The sequence below is a fragment of the Littorina saxatilis genome, linkage group LG4 (genome assembly GCF_037325665.1).
Source record: "Littorina saxatilis isolate snail1 linkage group LG4, US_GU_Lsax_2.0, whole genome shotgun sequence".
NCBI classification, from domain to species: Eukaryota; Metazoa; Mollusca; class Gastropoda; order Littorinimorpha; family Littorinidae; genus Littorina; species Littorina saxatilis.
The window spans coordinates 30,820,124-30,838,017 of NC_090248.1; the positions used below are offsets into that span (position 1 = coordinate 30,820,124).

The following is a 17,894-nucleotide window of genomic DNA, read 5'->3' on the forward strand; positions in this document are numbered from 1 at the left end:
TTTCGACGTTTTCCTGTTTTTACATTTAAAGAAAAAGCTCCGAGGAAACCCTTATACGAGAGCCCTGATGCTGCTGTCCGAGAATAAACGAGGGGTATTGAGGGTATCGGCAAAAACACTCGCGCCGACATGTTTAAAATGTATATCTACAGAATGTTAAAGTGTGTCGCAGCTCAGGAAGGATCCTTCGAGAAAATGGCGTGGTCAAATTAACGGTGAGCTGTGCGCTAATATGAGATTCTAAGGACTTCCAGAACAGCCCTCGTATTCAATGCACAGATCTCAGTCTCTTGACTTAACAATAACACCCAACACAAAAGGCATCAACAACAGATCATGCATGCTAATACAGGCCACCAGACTCAGGGGGTGAGGTGGGAACTTCCACCTGGGAAAAAAACAAAGAAGAGAGGGAAGAAGAAAACCACTTGCTTTCCGTTGGGATCCAAACCCACAAACATAGCTGGAATCCGGGCCCCTGTCATCCTTTTTTTTTTTTTTTTTACACTACAGGTGAGTTCTGAAAGTGAAGCACAACAGCTCATGATCTATGCACTAATCTAATTGAGTGAAATAAACTATACAAAATCTGAAAACATTTTAAAAGTAAAAGTAAAACCAATCAGAAATCATGAAAGGTCATTTCTTGGAACAGTTCATAAAGCAAAGTCTAAGTTTTCTTTTACATGTTTTACAAAATAACCTTTCTTGCTTTCTGACTTTTGACGATTATCTTTCAAAAAAGAAACAAGTTGCGTAAGGCAAAAATACAACATTTAGTCAAGCTCAGTCGAACTCACAGAATGAAACTGAACGCATTGCATTTTTTCCGCAAGACCGTACACTCGTAGCATCGTCTGTCCACCGCTTGTGGCAAAGGCAGTGAAATTAACAATCCAGAAAAGCGCGGTAGCGGTTGCGCTGAGGAGGATAGCACGCTTTTCTATATCTCTATTCTTTTTAACTCTCTGAATGTGTTTTTAATCCAAACATATCATATCTATATGTTTTTGGAATCAGGAACGGACAAGAAATAAGATGAAATTGTTTTTAAATCGATTTCGGAAATTTAATTTTAATCTTAATTTTTATATTTTTAATTTTCAGAGCTTGTTTTTAATCCGAATATAACATATTTATATGTTTTTGGAATCAGAAAATGATGAAAAATACAATAAACGTAATTTTGGATCATTTTATAAAAAAAATAATTTTAATTACAATTTTCAGATTTTTAATCATTAATGACCAAAGTCAAATTAATTTTTAAGCCTCCAAGCTGAAATGCAATCCCAAAGTCCGGCCTTCGTCGAAGATTGCTTGGCCAAAATTTCGATAAATTTGATTGAAAAATGAGGGTGTGACAGTGCCGCCTCAACTTTTACAAAATGCTGGATATGACGTCATCAAAGACATTTATCAAAAAAATGAAAAAAACGTCTGGGGATATCATACCCAGGAACTCTCATGAAAAATGTCATAAAGATCGGTCCAGTAGTTTACTCTGAATTGCTCTACACACACACACACACACACACACACACACACACACACACACACACACACACACACACACACACACACACACACATACACCATGACCCTCGTCTCGATTCCACCCTCTATGTTAAAAAATTTAGTCAAAACTTGACTAAATGTAAAAAGAAAACAAAATAAAACCTTTCAAAGAAATGCAGGTTCTAACTGCTCTTAAAGGTCTAGCCAAAGAAAATGAGGCAAAAAGAGATACTCAGGTAGTGACTGATTTATGACTTATGTTATAATTAATTTAAATCCACTACGAATGAAATATTTTTAGGAAATAAAGACAAGCAAGAAAAAAAACCTGGTCCCTACTCCCATGGTAAAAAGACAGAAAGATATATATACAGTGGAAAACCTTCACAAATCTTATTTACAGAGGTTGGGAACAAAAAGTCTGAGAGAAGGAGTTTTAAAAGGGGGGTTCCACTGTATCACAAAGGCCAATATCTAGGTAGAATAGGGCAGGTGGGATTGGGAGCTCAAATCATCCAGAGATGAGAGAGAGAGAGAGAGAGAGAGAGAGAGAGAGAGAGAGAGAGAGAGAGAGAGAGAGAGAGAGAGAGAGAGAGAGAGAGAGACAGAGACAGAGAGAGAGAGAGAGAGAATTGAACTTTATTTATTTATTTATTTATTAAGGAGATTTCTATAGCGCATAACTAAAAGCACTATGCGCTTACATTTCACAAGGATACAGATTTAAGGCTAGGCCTTTTCTTACAATCTGTCCTTGGGACGCATACACACACAATAAGAAAAATAAACATAAAAACCGTAAAAGCAAAAACTGAAAAGAGGTGGAGAAAAAATAAACATATGATGAGAGAGAGAGAGATAGAGGGAGAGAGAGAAAAGAAGAGAGAGACTGACTCTCACTCAGTGAGACTGAACTTTACTTTACAAGGATAAAGATTTAACTTTTAAGGCTGGGCCATTTTTTACAATCTGTCCTTGGGAGAAAAAAAAAACACTTCCAGTTTACACTACCAGAAACCCTATTGAAGTTCAAACACCAATATATAATATATCATACATGTTTGAGATGATGATGATAATGATGATGAAGATGATTTTACAGAGAGAGAGAGAGAGAGAGAGAGAGAGAGAGAGAGAGAGAGAGAGAGAGAGAGAGAGAGAGAGAGAGAGAGAGAGAGAGAGAGAGAGAGAGAGAGAGAGAGAGAGAGAGAGAGAGAGAGAGAGAGAGAGAGAGAGAGAGAGAGAGAGAGAGAGAGAGAGAGAGAGCAAGAGAGGAGTTTTAATAGCTACAAATGTAAGGAAAAAAAAAAGTCTGTTTACGGTATCCCGACCGACCCTATTTTTTCGTGCGACCCTAGACTTTTTTTTGGCACTGGGAAATTTTTGTTAAAAATTTAAAAAAAATAATAAAAAAATAAAAAATATTAAAAAAAAAGTCTGTTTTTTGGCAAATTAAAAAAAAATGCTTTTTTGGAAATAAACAAGAAGAGCAAACGCTCGATCGAGTCACTTTCGCAGTTCTGAATATTATATGAGGCATCAGATGGACAGGAAGAAATTGCTATTCACAACACAATACAGATGTAAATAATTTGATGTAAAGAATAATCCTATAAAGTTTGAATCAAATCCGATGAATAGTTTCAGAGATATGATATTTCAATTTTTTTCCTTCAAGACATACCTGTGACCTTGAAAAAGGTCAAAGGTCACCAAAGCAGACGTCAAAGTGTAGAGGTCACTGGGAGTCACGTTCACATAAAATTTGAGCCCGGTCACTTTTATAGTTTCCGAGAAAAGCCCAACGTTAAGTTGTGTGTTGCCGAACAGAAAAGGCTAGTTATCTCCCTTGTTTTTCTGATAACGTTCGTAAAAGGCTACAGATGTAAATACTTTGATGTAAAGAATAATCCTACAAAGTTTCAATCACATCCGATGAACTTTGTCAAAGATATAAAATGTCTAATTTTTCCTTTGACGCTGACCTGTGACCTTGAAAAAGGTCAAAGGTCAACGAAACCATCGTTAAAGTGTAGAGGTCATTGGAGGTCACGACTAAACAAAATATGAGCCGGATCGCTTTGATAGTTTCCGAGAAAAGTCCAACGTTAAGGTGGTGTCTACGGACGGCCGGCCGGACGGCCGGCCGGACAGACTAACACTGACCGATTACATAGAGTCACTTTTTCTCAAGTGACTCAAAAAATAAAAAAATAAAAATAAAATCCCGACCTACCGACCCTATTTTTTTGGCCTATGTTACCGTAAACAGACTATTTTTGTTGTTGTTGCCTAATCACAGGTTATCCAATGAATCCAAAGCCCACAAAGATTATACATAGAGAATACTACATGGCTTGCTGTGTCGTACCAGATTTACACGAGTTGTTTATTAAAATATTGAACTGCGAGTGAAAGCGAGCTGTTCACTATTTGAAAAAGCAACGAGTGTAAATCTGGTACGACACAGCAAGCCATGCAGTATTCTGTTTATCCTACATACTGCACTTACGTGTATTTTACTGAAAATGTCTTGCAGTCAAGGCAGCTAAATTGAAGACGCTTGTTTTGGAACCTCGATCTCTTCTAAAGCCTCGTGCAATCTAGTACGTCAAAGTAAAGAAACGTCACCCTGAAAGTGTGGCGTGACGTGTTAGTTCTAAAGATTCATCGAGGGTAATTAGCGAGCGCAATTTTTGTTTCTATAATGACGTTTGTCTTGGTGACTTTGGCATCATAAGCAGTGGAAAAACAGGTCCCTGCCAGACTTGCTTGACATGACCTCATTTACATGATATACACACGTGTGATTTGAACGATTATTATCTCACGGGTGTCTCTCTCACGTATGTAGGATAAATTGTACTTTGTAAGTAGTTTATTTGTAACTGTTGCTGCTAATTCAATTGTAACAGCAATATATCAGAAGACTCATACCTAGAGATACCAAGGACAAAAGCTAGGGGTCCATAGGAATGGGATCCCTCAAAGCTTGCATCCTCTGATGGTGAGTAATAACTAATATATATATGCTTTACCACAAAGCAGTTTTCACATGGAGCAGCAGACCTACGCCATTGATAAGTAATTTCTGTGCTTATAGTTATAGTTATACAGTACAGAACTGCATTTTCTTTTCTTAAATAAGACATGTTCATTATAGTATCTCATCGGTGAGGAATTTAAGAGAAAGACCCTCCAGATAAACAACCATCCCAAACGCCACAAGACGAACAGCCATAAACATTTCATGAAATGAATAACATAAATGAAAACTTCATTTAAAATACCTGTGCTATGTCATGCAGTGTTGTTTGGAAAGCTTGTGATGTCGCTGGATGTTGTGGCAACTTCTAGTTCGGCCCATCCAGCGACTGAGCATCAGCTGGGGTGAAGCTGATCAGCCTTTAAAAGTATTAGCCATGTAACCTCCGAAGCTTATAAAGTTCCACATCTTGCTAATGGTCAAGTTGGTCAGTCCTGTGGTCAATAGAAAAAGTGGTCCAACACAAATGACGAAACACAAGTTCAAGCCCATAACCTGTATAACCCTGAATTGATTGATACATGTTTACTTGTTAGCATTAGCAAACATGTACTATAAACTATAAAATCAATGTGTACAGTGTAGTCTACTTCCCATGCACAGCTGTTTGGCTAATGTCAGTTCTACTAATTATCTCAAAACAATTACAATATATTGTACTGTTGTAGCAGGACAGAACTCTAAATGAGGTCAAATTTATTGTAATGGTCACACGGTAGTTGGTACACCTATAAATAGTAAACCTAAACTTTACCCCAAAGTCAAAGAGAAAGTTGAGTCAGTCATGCAGTCACTCACTGTAGTCTATGACTGTGGTAACTAATATTAAAAATAAAACAAGCAGTGTTGATGAAGTATTGTTTACATGATGACAAGAAGATCGACACTTCGTTTTATCAGCATTATTCACCTGACTTTGACTGAAAGAAACGAGTAGGCCCCGTCCTAGTAATACTATTTACTAATACTTGTCTTACGTGTGACGCCATTAGAAATAGAATACTAACTATGTCGTAGCTCCTTTCCAAATGTTTCCCAAACCGATTCGTCACCTTGCGAAAAAGTAGGCAGCGATACCACACGAATACACATTAGAAGTGTTCCAAAATGTCCATTTTCTAATCTTGACGAGGTAAAACTCAGGAATAGCTCCCACACATGAGATTTGTTGACAAACAAAAATACCAAAACATTGCCACAGTGCACAACACTCACCCTTTTCCGGGAAATCGTCGTTATCTCCCCTGAAGGAAGAGAGATAATTTTTGCTTCAGTGCTTGTTCCAGAGTTGTAGTTCTTGGAAGCTTCGCCCTCCAGCCATCCTTCTAGTTCACTAGACTTGTTTCATTAAATTCTTCCTTGCTGTTATATGTGATTCCATTAGTCCCTTGCTCCATAAGATGCTGTTTATGTATGCGTGCACTGCTGATGTGCCGGGCAACTCGCTGCTAAATCCACATAATGATTCACTGTAGAAACTTCTTTCCCTCTCAATCTCATTTCCGTCGATTTCTTATCTGCCAAATGAATTTTTTAAATGGTTACAATGTAACTTACATACAGTTTAATTATAATAGGGCTCAGTGATAGCAATCTGGTTTTTTTCAACCAAAATGTATTCATATTTCAATTTTCATCCTTTCCGCTGAGTTTTAGTTTCCAGGCTGGAACACTTGAAGAGGATGAGTGTGTGTATGTATGTGCATGCATGCGTGTGTGTTTGTGAGAGAGAAACAAAGAGAAGGAGGGTGTGTGTGTGTGTGAATGTGTGTGGGGGAGAGACACAGAGAGAAGGAGGGCGAGCATATGAATGAAAAAGAAGAATAGAAATACTCTAAAGCAACACAATAGGCAGTGAACCTGTCTTTAATGTACCATCTTGACGTGTACAAGTTACATTTTTTTTCTCCAACATCTCTTTTACACAAGTTGACACGTAATGTGTGAAGAATAAAGAAGAGAGCAAGAAAAATATAACAGGAGGAAAGTGATGGTACATGCACTGAATTAAGAAATACTGTTTAGAATTAGAACAAACAATGAATGACACACTAGCTGATTTTCAACAATTTTACAGACACATGTTTCTACAACTAAGAACTCAATGTTTTATGAACATTTATTTAATTAACAAACAGATTGCTCTGCACTCAGAAAGAATGAAACTGACTGATGTAAAGCAAAAACATTTGTTTTAAAGGTACATGTAGTTATGCAAAAAGACTATCAAGTGTACAACGTTATTCTTTAATCTATTTTTATCCATGGGCGAACCATTAAATGCTTTAAAGTTTTATTTACTTCTAGACACATTACATCCTTGATGATTTGAAGATATATATTGAATTGCAAGTACAGAATGCTTTTTTAAATTTATTTACCTAACAACATACCAGATACCACATGGACACCAAACAAGGAAACAAAAACAATGAAAACAGAACATTTAAAGGCAGTAATAACAAGAACATTTTTCAAGAATGTTTCCATTCTTTCCCTTTGGAAAATATTTCTTATCCATTGAAAACAACATCAGATTACTTACAAGAAGAAAAGTGGTGAGGAGGAGGGGGGGGGGGGGGGGGGGTCGGGGGGGGGGTGGTGAGGGGTGTTCAAAGAATTATGACTGAATATTCAGTCCTCTGTCACTTATCAACACAACTTCTGTCTTTGGGCTCAGTATGATAAATAACATACCAGAAAAAAATAAATGTCCACATTCTCACTCTTGATGACATTCAGATTCAACATCCACAGTGGCACCAGTGACACTACCAAATTCCGCTCTCTTTTGAGCTGGCATTCTCTATGCTTGGCAGGTAGTTCAAGTAACTTCCACACATTTAACATCCAAACAACCACACACCAAAAAGTGCCAGAAAATTGTAATTCTAAACACATACATCCTTAAAAAAGGAATCTGCAACACAGACATACTGAATATTGAGGTACTGAAAATACACATACATTCTGAATAAGCAATTACAAACACAAATCCTGAAAAGCATCACCCCCACCCCCCATCTCAAATTGATTTATGCAAATTTATTCTTGATGTAGATGGTTTCAGGTTGCACGATGCCCCCGGTCAGTTCCTCCTCCACCCCCTCCAACGCCCACTCATGACAGCAGACCTCCAGCGCCTCCCATTCGGCCTTGAAGGCTTTCATGGGGTCCGGTGGCGCCATCATGGCCGATCCCGACATCTGGTCCTGCATGGCACGAGTCTGATCCGCAGCTGGAGAAAAAAACAAGTTGCGTAAGGCGAAAATACAATATTTAGTCAAGTAGCTGTCGAACTCACAGAATGAAACTGAACGCAATGCCATTTTTCAGCAAGACCGTATACTCGTAGCATCGTCAGTCCACCGCTCATGGCAAAGGCAGTGAAATTGACAAGAAGAGCGGGGTAGTAGTTGCGCTAAGAAGGATAGCACGCTTTTCTGTACCTCTCTTTGTTTTAACTTTCTGAGCGTGTTTTTAATCCAAACATATCATATCTATATGTTTTTGGAATCAGGAACCGACAAGGAATAAGATGAAAGTGTTTTTAAATTGATTTGGACAATTTAATTTTGATAATAATTTTTATATATTTAATTTTCAGAGCTTGTTTTTAATCCGAATATAACATATTTATATGTTTTTGGAATCAGTAAATGATGGAGAATAAGATAAACGTAAATTTGGATCGTTTTATAAATTTTTATTTTTTTTTACAATTTTCAGATTTTTAATGACCAAAGTCATTAATTAATTTTTAAGCCACCAAGCTGAAATGCAATACCGAAGTCCGGGCTTCGTCGAAGATTACTTGACCAAAATTTCAACCAATTTGGTTGAAAAATGAGGGCGTGACAGTGCCGCCTCAACTTTCACGAAAAGCCGGATATGACGTCATCAAAGACATTTATCAAAAAAATGAAAAAAACGTATGGGGATTTCATACCCAGGAACTCTCATGTCAAATTTCATAAAGATCGGTCCAGTAGTTTAGTCTGAATCGCTCTACACACACACACAGACACACACACACACACACACGCACACACACACGCACGCACATACACCACGACCCTCGTTTCGATTCCCCCTCGATGTTAAAATATTTAGTCAAAACTTGACTAAATATAAAAAGCAAAACAAACAAGTCATGAGATTTCTTTGTATCCACACAGAAAAAAACTGTGTTGATGAGCAACTGCCGACACAAACACACACAAAAAGAAGAAAAAGAGATAAATTGGCTTAAAATAAAACTCAGAACTGTTCAAAAATAACAATTCTACAGTCAAACATGCCCTGGCAACCACCTCTCGATAACGTTGACCTCTCCCTGGCGACCACCTCTCGATAACGTTGACCTCTCCCTGGCGACCACCTCTCGATAACGTTGACCTCTCCCTGGCGACCACCTCTCGATAATGTTGACCTCTCCCTTGTGACCACCCCAAAGGATCCCCAACAAGATTTTTTCAGTACAATTCACCTTTTTGACCACCTGTCAACAACTTTTGGTTGGTTCCTTGTGTGGTCGTTACAGACAGGTTCAAACGTGCTTCTCTACTAACAAACCAAACCTTAGAAGTTAGAATTGTAACATGTAAACAGTACATAAATTAGGTAAGGCAGTCAAAAACGTTCATGCAAGCACTAAATCTCACCATTGTCTTGTCCCAGGATGAGGGTGTACATGCTTCGCAGACCAAACACGTTGAGGAAGTACCAAGAGGCTGAGCTCACCCTGTAACAATGTAACAATGTCAATCAGTGTTGTGTGTACAGTTCTGAGTTGGGGGTGGGGATGAAGACAGTGGCAGAGGGAAGGGAGGTAAGAGTGGAGGGACATGGGGGACAACTACATAGAGACAACAGAAAGGGTTAAGGGTTTAACTTAAATACATGCACCACACTTTATGACAAAAGAGTCTGACAAAAAAAAAAGACAAAAAAGAAAGGTTTCCACAGCAGATTTTTCAAAAATGCTGACTAGAACCCTAACCCTGCCTCTTCAACATTAGAAAAGACTAAACTATTACAGCATAATGATAAGGAATTGTCATTTATGAAGTAACTTTTAATCATAGAAGTAAAATAAAACATAGAAGAAAAAGCAAGCCAAACCATTAACAGAACACATTACACTTTACATGACAGTGACATTTCCACGGGTGCATGCAAGGTCGAAAAGCTCTGCGTGAACTATTATTATGTCTACTGTTCCTGGACTCTGGCTTCAATACTGTATTCCTGCAGGCACCGTGACCGATCAAAAAAGACAGAATTTAAATTTCCACAACATGCATCTCTGGCAAGTACTCACCAGGAAGCATCCAGTGATGCCAGCTCGACGCCTCGCTGCAACATAGGCTTGAAGCGCAGAGTCAGTGGGAAAGGAACCTTGGCTGTCGAAGAAACAAGGCAAGAACACTCTGTTACATTTTCAGCACCACACATTCTTACAGTCCAACTCGGTCTGGTCTTCGGGACCTGCTTACCCTTGCATGTTGATCATAAAGTTTGAAAACGCCCAGTATCTAGTTTTTGAAACTGATATAAAAAAGACAAAGTTACAGTCACAAAGTTGAGTATTGAAATCAGGCTAAATAGTTGAAGTTTGAAAACAACCTGTAATTGTAAAGGCCTTGAAGGATCAAGATTCTTTAATTAAGCAGACACAAACCGTGCAGTGAAGCAAATACTATTTTATAACAACATGTAATCCTAATAAATCTATTAAATGTAACAGGTTCTGTATGCACATGTATGTGAGTGTTTACGTATACATGTGTGTATAACTATATTACACACATTAAAAGAGACCATGTGTACGTGTGCATTAGATAGAGTATATGCTTGTTTAACTTACTTGTGAGAAATCCAGAGAAGGCCCAGTTGATCCAGCCACCAATGATGATCATGGGAAGAACGTTGGTTACATTTCCCTTCATCATGTCCGTCATCATTGAAGGATCTGCAGGGAATAGACAGAGAACAAAATTTTCCTAGTCATTGCACTGTGTTATGAAGGACTTGTAAGTGTAAGTGTTGTGAAAGGATACCCACAAATTACAGAAATATGCAATCTGCCAATCAATAATGACTAGACAGCAGTATAATAATTGTTTGATTCTGGTGACAATAGCAGACCTGGGAACCCCTGTTTTGCACTTTGAGTATTCTCAAACAAACTTGGTGTATTTTCAAAAAAATGAGCGTACTCCATACAGCTTGTGCACATCCATGATTAAAACATGCCTCATGCGTGCGTCCGTCACACCGTTAATTAAGTTTACCTACACATTTAAAACAAATGCTTTTTTCAATTTTTACTGACAAAAACTGTACCGTATTTGAGGGACTTCCGACTACAAGCCGCGACTTTAAAAAAAAAAAAATCGCATGGCGGCTTATAAAAAGATGCGGCTAAAACGTTACCTAAACTTGAATAGCATTCACCTAATGGAAGTCGCCGCGGATTTTCATTTCGCTCGATTAGCGATTACCGGTACTTTATTAGCTCTCTACTCAAGACTCGACGCTTTTCTTTCTTTCGCGAATCTTCGTTTGTCAACAAGTCGTCGTGACAAGCGTACAGAGAAACACCGGATGCATCAGGATCTCGCGCGCGCGAGATTTCGTTTTTTTTGTGTCTCGCGATAGTTGGAGGAGCGAGAGCCGCCATGTTGTGTTTTCGTCTGCTCGAAATGTGCGCAAAAGTCGTAAATCATCCCAAAAAAGCTTATTCCGGGCGGGACTACATGTGTGTGTTGGTTACAAATTGTGTGTGTGTGATATTTTTCTTCAAACTTTTTCACTTTTCTTCTTTGTTTCACTTGTTTATTCTCGGAGCCGATTTCGCCAAATACTGTACTTTCGTTTGCCTGGTTGTTTTGATTGATTGACACGATCCGATTATATTTTTTTCGACGGCGGCTAATATAGTGACGTAATCATGTGCCAAAATACTGGATCGGCTTCAGGATGGGCTTGTGAAGAAAAGTAGTCTAGGAATTTGTCTCGTCATATTTTTTTCCCACTGACCGTACTGAGCGTATTCTCGACAATCATGCGTACAAAATACGGCGAAATTGTATGGTTTCCCAGGTCTGCAATAGACAATGTTTAGAAATAAATCTTTCGTGCTTGTATGCTGGGATGGCCAAATTGTCCGCCCGGTCTCCAGGGGCAAGTAAAAATTGTGCCGGGCGAGGTGAAACTGTCTGGCAGCTTGCCCGGCTGGCCAGTGAAAATTCTGGTCAAATGCACATTTGCTAAAAGTAAACCAAACATTTGTAAATTGTATAATGACATCATGATAATAAATAGTTATTAGTATGACATTAATTTAAATGCAATTAAAATGTAGCTGAACTGACAACACACTGCATGTGCTATCCTATAAAAAGAAACTGATAAACAATAATTCAATAAAAAAGCATAACAAGAAGAGCAAACGCTCGATCGAGTCACTTTCGCAGTTCTGAATATTATATGAGGCATCAGATGGACAGGAAGAAATTGCTATTCACAACACAATGAGTCACGTTCACATAAAATTTGAGCCCGGTCACTTTTATAGTTTCCGAGAAAAGCCCAACGTTAAGTTGTGTGTTGCCGAACAGAAAAGGCTAGTTATCTCCCTTGTTTTTCTGATAACGTTCGTAAAAGGCTACAGATGTAAATACTTTGATGTAAAGAATAATCCTACAAAGTTTCAATCACATCCGATGAACTTTGTCAAAGATATAAAATGTCTAATTTTTCCTTTGACGCTGACCTGTGACCTTGAAAAAGGTCAAAGGTCAACGAAACCATCGTTAAAGTGTAGAGGTCATTGGAGGTCACGACTAAACAAAATATGAGCCCGATCGCTTTGATAGTTTCCGAGAAAAGTCCAACGTTAAGGTGGTGTCTACGGACGGCCGGCCGGACGGCCGGCCGGACAGACTAACACTGACCGATTACATAGTCACTTTTTCTCAAGTGACTCAAAAAGGCTCCAGCTGATAAGAGAAATGTCATGATTGATGATCAAGTGCCACAAGCATCTGCAGTTGAAGGCCCACGCTTAACAAACCTGTCATTGGATTCTTTGCTTGAGACTCTCTTTTCTCCACCTTGAAGAAGCCCCTTTCCTCATTGTTGAAAAAGCTTTTTCTCATCAGGTAGCTCTGAAACAAAGTGAGGGTGATAAATGTATGGGTAACATCCATCTGTCTTTGCTGGAGTTGGACTTAAAAGTCTTTAAGTTTAGCGTTCAATAACGGTTACGATTTTAAGGTCAACATGCACATCTTGAGCAAATAAACAATGTTTAGAATACCTCTGTCAATGACAGGGTTTCATTTTCATTATTTTATTGTCCCATTGCTGGGAAATTCGGGTCGCTTCCTCCCAGTGGAAAGCTAGCAGCAACAGAGTTGTGCTACCCAGGTGTATGCGTGTTTAGGTGTTTTCAGCCACCTGCACTTATTGCAGAATGACCGAGGTCTTTTACGTGCCACAGTGGTGACACGGGGGTGGAACATGAATATCGTCTCTGAGTCTGCACATAAAGTTGACCCGTGTCAGTCCCGAGACGGATTCGAACCTGCAGCCCTAGGATCACAAGTCCAGTGTTCTACTAATTGAGCTACCGGGCCCCCAAATTTCCTTGTATTGATGAGGACAATAAAACTTCTTGTATCTTGTATCTTGTATCTTGTAAAATATGAAAGAGGGTTGTACTGGCTGTGGAGGAGGTGCAACTCTTCCACACTGCATAACTATCTGAGTTATTTACGGAAAATGACCATGGCCATATGATTACATTCTCACTCTCAGTGAAAACTTTTACTAAAACCGTGTATTTATTTGAATTTAAAACAATTCAAACTATTTCAGAATGTACAGATCAAATTTTCACAATTGTATTTTTCATTATAAATATAATTGAACTATACTAAGCGACAAGAAATAATTACCAGCACAGTTATTTATACATTTCATAGAAATAAGATTAAGAATGCCTGCAAAAGATATATCAGGCATGGGAATTGAAAATTGTAAAAAAGGCTGAAAATTTATAACTGAAGACGCGAAGCGTGAAGTCGACGGCGCGAAGCGCCTAGCCTTACTAGGGGGGTCCGGGGGCATGCTCCCCCGGAAAAAAAATTCTCCAAAGAACCCAGATGGTGCAATCTGGTGTCATCTGAGCTCCAAGTTTGCCATTAAATTCTGTTGTTAGAATCAGAGTTTTTAGTACCAATTTTAGCTTTATTGAAGAAAAAAAATATTTACATGTATTATATGGTTTAAATTTGTAAAAAAATTGATCTGTTGAGACAAACAGGAAAATGTAACTTGTAACACAATCTGTGCAATCTGGTTTACTTTCAAACATAAAAGTTCAAGCAGTGCGTGAACAAAGTACGGAAAGTTTTTGCGGGCTTTTGCACAAAGGCAAAAGTAACCGGTGCTTTTTTTGTCTGCCTCCCCCTTTATTTTTTTGGCGGACACTTTTGCTTTTTCGGCGGAACAAATAAAAAAATTGGCGGAAATCCGCCGTTCGGCGGACAATTCCCATGCCTGATATATATATATATATATATCAAAAATTACATAAAACTTTAAAAAAGGGATAGATCTGCCTCATCCCTCACTTTTCATACAAAGCTGGCGTTTCCCCATCTCACATTCCCCACTTTTTCGTCAGGGCGTAAAACTGAAATTTCTCTCTCTCACTCTCAGTCTCATCCCAAAGAAAAAAGTTAAATTTTAACTTAAAACTTAAAGATAATGTACGCTCTCTGCGTTAGTTTACCTGCTTAGGTATGTACTTTCCATTTTCCCTCAGGACTCTGCTTCTGATGAGGGCATGACTGCAATCACAAGAAATAGAAAAAAGTGTCACGTAAACTAGCTGGCTGAATTATTTCATGAATTTTGTTGCAAGCAGATTATAATTTAAATTGAAATTGAAAAACAGTGTAACTTTAACAACTAACAATAACATATTCATTGTCCAGGGTTTGATTTACTAGTGCGCCCTGCGCCATTGGCGCATTAAATCTGAAAATGTCCCATCACAATTCCTTCAGTGCGTCAAAGGGCGCATTGAGATTAAATACCACTGCGCCACCAATTGACCAAATGTACACTTTACATCGGATTACACACACACACACACACACACACAGATAACCAATATAGCGGTTAATTCTCAGATGGCACCATGTTGCACCATTTTGCATCTTTGGTCAAAACGCGTACAGGCCTCTTTTGTGCTTCTTGCCTTCGATTATTATGTTCCATCGGAATTTGGTTGAGGGGGAAAAATGTCCCATTGCCCTTTTCTCCCAGGCAAAACCCTGATTGTCTGACAGTGACAGTGACAGTGACAGTGACAATTACTAAGGCCCCCCCAAAAAATAGATGTAGTTTAGGTAACATATCCAAACAAAATAGGGTAGGAAGGTAGGCAATCACTTTTTTTTGTTAAAACTTTTTTTTCTAATGTGTACAAATTAAACCTACTTGACAGGGAAATAAGTGTGCGACTCGAGCACTTTCGCTTTCATTGCGTTTTCTGCACTGGTTTTTGTTGTTTTTGTTGTGTGTTTTTTTTGGTGACAAATGTAATAAAAAGTTATAGGGTCGGCCCCTAAAAATAGGGTAGGTCGGGTTACCGTAACCACACCTTTTTTTTTTTTAGGCCTAATACTAGTAGCACATGTAGTAGAAGTTGTAGTAGGGCCTGGAAGATAATTTCATAAGGCCTAAAAAAAAATAGGTGTGGTTACGGTAACCCGACCTACCCTATTTTTAGGGGCCGACCCTATAACGTTTTATTACATTTGTCAAAAAAACCCCACAAAAACAAGAAAACGCGTTCAGAAAACGCAATGAAAGCGAAAGCGCCCGAGTCGCACACTTATTTCCCTGTCAAGTAGGTTTAATTTGTACACATTAGAACAAAAAGTTAAAACAAAAAAAAGTCAGTGATTGCCTACCTAGTACCTTCCTACCCTATTTTTTTCGGCTATGTTACCGTAACCACACCTATTATTTTTTTTGGCCTAAGCCTCGCAGCTTTTTATGCGTCCCATCTCATTTTTGCAAATTTGTTTCAGGTCAGTCATTTATAACATACTCAATATCAATATATTTTTTTTGCATCGTTGTACTTATGTAATGACTCAATAATGTATATTTTTTTGTGTCTAGCACATTTTTAAAAGACATGCGGCTACTGAGGTAGGATGTCAGCCAGGCTTCTGCCAAAATAAACTCCAGACTGAATTCTTCCCATCCAATTTCAAGAGGTACAATTAGTTAGACTTAGAGGGAGAAAAGCATGTCAAGAACACGCCAGTTATAAATACAGCACCCTATACTCACGTGACACTGAGAATACTGACATGTAAAATTAACTTCAGACTAAATGTTTCTCCGCCAATTTCAAACGGTACAATTATCTTGAGGGAGAAAATCATGGCAAGATCTTGCACCTGAAGCAGATTTGTGATGTAATTCGATCGATTTTACCCCAAATTCGATTTATTAGAACACGCACCGAGCGGTTAAGTTAATTTCAAAGTCAAAATACCATTTACAATCACAAACTAGAATCTAAGGGGGGTAATACATGGTCCAAAAAGCGATCAGCAGCACACCTCGGTGCGTTTTCGAATAAATCGAATTTGGGGGAGTCACATACATGTCACGTGAGTATAGGGTGCTGTATTTACTGGCGTGTTGTCAAGATCTTGCAATTTAAGCAGATTTGTGAATGCAGACTTGAGAACCCCTGTTTTGCACTTAAAGTTAGACTACTTAAGAGTATTCACAAACAAACTTGGTGTATTTTCAGAAAAATGAGCGTACTCCACACAATATTTGTACATCCATGATTTAAACACGCTTCATCTGTGTCCGTCACTCCGTTAATTACATTTACCAGTACATTTAAACAAATGCTTCTTTCAATGTTTACTGACAAAACATGTTATACTTATTAACTTATACTTGACAAATTGTAGTGTGTCAAAATACTGAATCGGCTTCGGGATGCGCTTGTGAAGAAAAGTAATGTAGGAATTTTTCTCGTCGTTTTTTTTTTATCCACTGACTGTAGCCTGTAGGCCCTACTGATCGTATTTTAGACAAATTATGCGTACAAAACACGGCAAAATCGTATGGGTTCCCAGATCTGTGAATCACAGAATGTGATGAAATTCGATACATCTTCCCCCCAAAATCGCATTAGGCCTTAAAAAAAATAGGTGTGGTTACGGTAACCCGACCTACCCTATTTTTAGGGGCCGACCCCATAACTTTTTATTACATTTGTCAAAAAAAACAGAAAAAAAACAAACAAAAACGAGTGCAGAAAACGCAATGAAAGCGAAAGCGCTCGAGTCGCACACTTATTTCCCTGTCAAGTAGGTTTAATTTGTACACATTAGAAAAAAAAGTTAAAAAAAAGAAGTGATTGCCTACCTTCCTACCCTATTTTTTTGGGCTATGTTACCGTAACCACACCTTTTTTTTTTTTTGGCCTTATTTGAAAACACACGGGGTGAAAACGTCCCATAAAATGTTAAATCTTGAATTAAACAAGAAAGATTTTGTGTTGAAGCAAATTTCTAAGTCAAAATACTATTTTTCATCACGAATTAGACTCCATCAGTCCACGAGTGAAATACGGGGTCCAAAGTTCGCTCAACAGCACTTCGGAGAATAGGGGGAATAGTCAGAATGGAATTTATTTGAGATAAACAAGGCCGGCTGACATCCTACCTAAACAATACCCTGTAGCCGCATGTCTTAAAATCATTAATACTTGCATTTGGTAAGCTGGTGCATCTTTTACTGTTTTAGTTTTACAAAAACACTAAGTCACTATAAGTCACATGTCTTCCAAAGGAGTGCAACAATGTTTTTTACAGTGTATTCAAAACAATTTAATTTAATAAAGTAAATGAACTCTTCTGAACTAATATCCTATTATTTTTTCTCCATCCAGACCGACTGCCTATCATGTTACACATGTATGTATGCCTGTCTCACTCAGTCACTCACTCACTGTCTAGAGCTATGAAGGTTGATAGTCACGCTTACATTTACAATCAACGACAGAACCAGCCAAAACCCACCTGTCTGCAACTTGTTGCAAGTCCGATTTCTTCTCAGACGACAGAAGAATCGTAACGTAATGCCTGATTATTCCTATAAGAAATGTAATTACAACAATGGGTAAAAATACCCAGACTCTGATGTTGGAGTCTAACAGGAGTTCTGCCATCTTGGTCGGTAATGGGGAGTATTGTTTGTATCGTTTACGATA

General features: G+C 38.3%; 2 protein-coding genes across 4 annotated transcripts in view; both read right to left on the reverse strand.

The window, feature by feature from the left end:
• Positions 1–5,775, reverse strand: part of LOC138964471 (inhibitor of nuclear factor kappa-B kinase subunit epsilon-like) — a 35,320-nt gene extending 29,545 nt beyond the window's left edge. The window contains exons 1-3 of one of the 3 annotated variants that reach the window (XM_070336435.1): positions 5,617–5,775; positions 4,809–4,998; positions 433–520 (exon numbers count right to left, since the gene is read on the reverse strand). In XM_070336435.1, coding sequence (XP_070192536.1) covers positions 433–485 — 53 coding nt within the window. In that variant the 5' untranslated portion in view covers positions 486–520; positions 4,809–4,998; positions 5,617–5,775. Of the gene's footprint in view, positions 1–432; positions 521–4,808; positions 4,999–5,571 lie in introns of all 3 variants that reach the window. The other 2 variants (XM_070336434.1, XM_070336436.1) reach the window with 2 other exon arrangements.
• Positions 5,776–6,414: 639 nt separating this feature from the next.
• On the reverse strand, positions 6,415–17,879 carry LOC138964472 (ER membrane protein complex subunit 3-like). The gene is made up of 7 exons (XM_070336437.1): positions 17,704–17,879; positions 14,370–14,427; positions 12,645–12,738; positions 10,434–10,538; positions 9,888–9,969; positions 9,229–9,308; positions 6,415–7,802 (listed from the first exon to the last, which is right to left on the reverse strand). The coding sequence occupies exons 1-7, from the start codon at positions 17,850–17,852 to the stop codon at positions 7,600–7,602; spliced, it is 771 nt and encodes a 256-aa protein (XP_070192538.1). The 5' UTR covers positions 17,853–17,879; the 3' UTR covers positions 6,415–7,599.
• Positions 17,880–17,894: the final 15 nt, after the last annotated feature.

What these genes read in the sequence shown, in the direction of transcription:
- LOC138964472 (XM_070336437.1), bottom strand. Translation starts at nt 17,852, where the DNA reads ATGGCAGAACTCCTGTTAGACTCCAACATCAGAGTCTGGGTATTTTTA. An exon ending in TTGCAACAAGTTGCAGACAG is followed by an intron (nt 14,428 to 17,703) that starts GTGGGTTTTGGC and finishes TTGTGATTGCAG; the next exon opens with TCATGCCCTCATCAGAAGCA. An exon ending in AGCAAAGAATCCAATGACAG is followed by an intron (nt 10,539 to 12,644) that starts GTTTGTTAAGCG and finishes TATTCCCTGCAG; the next exon opens with ATCCTTCAATGATGACGGAC.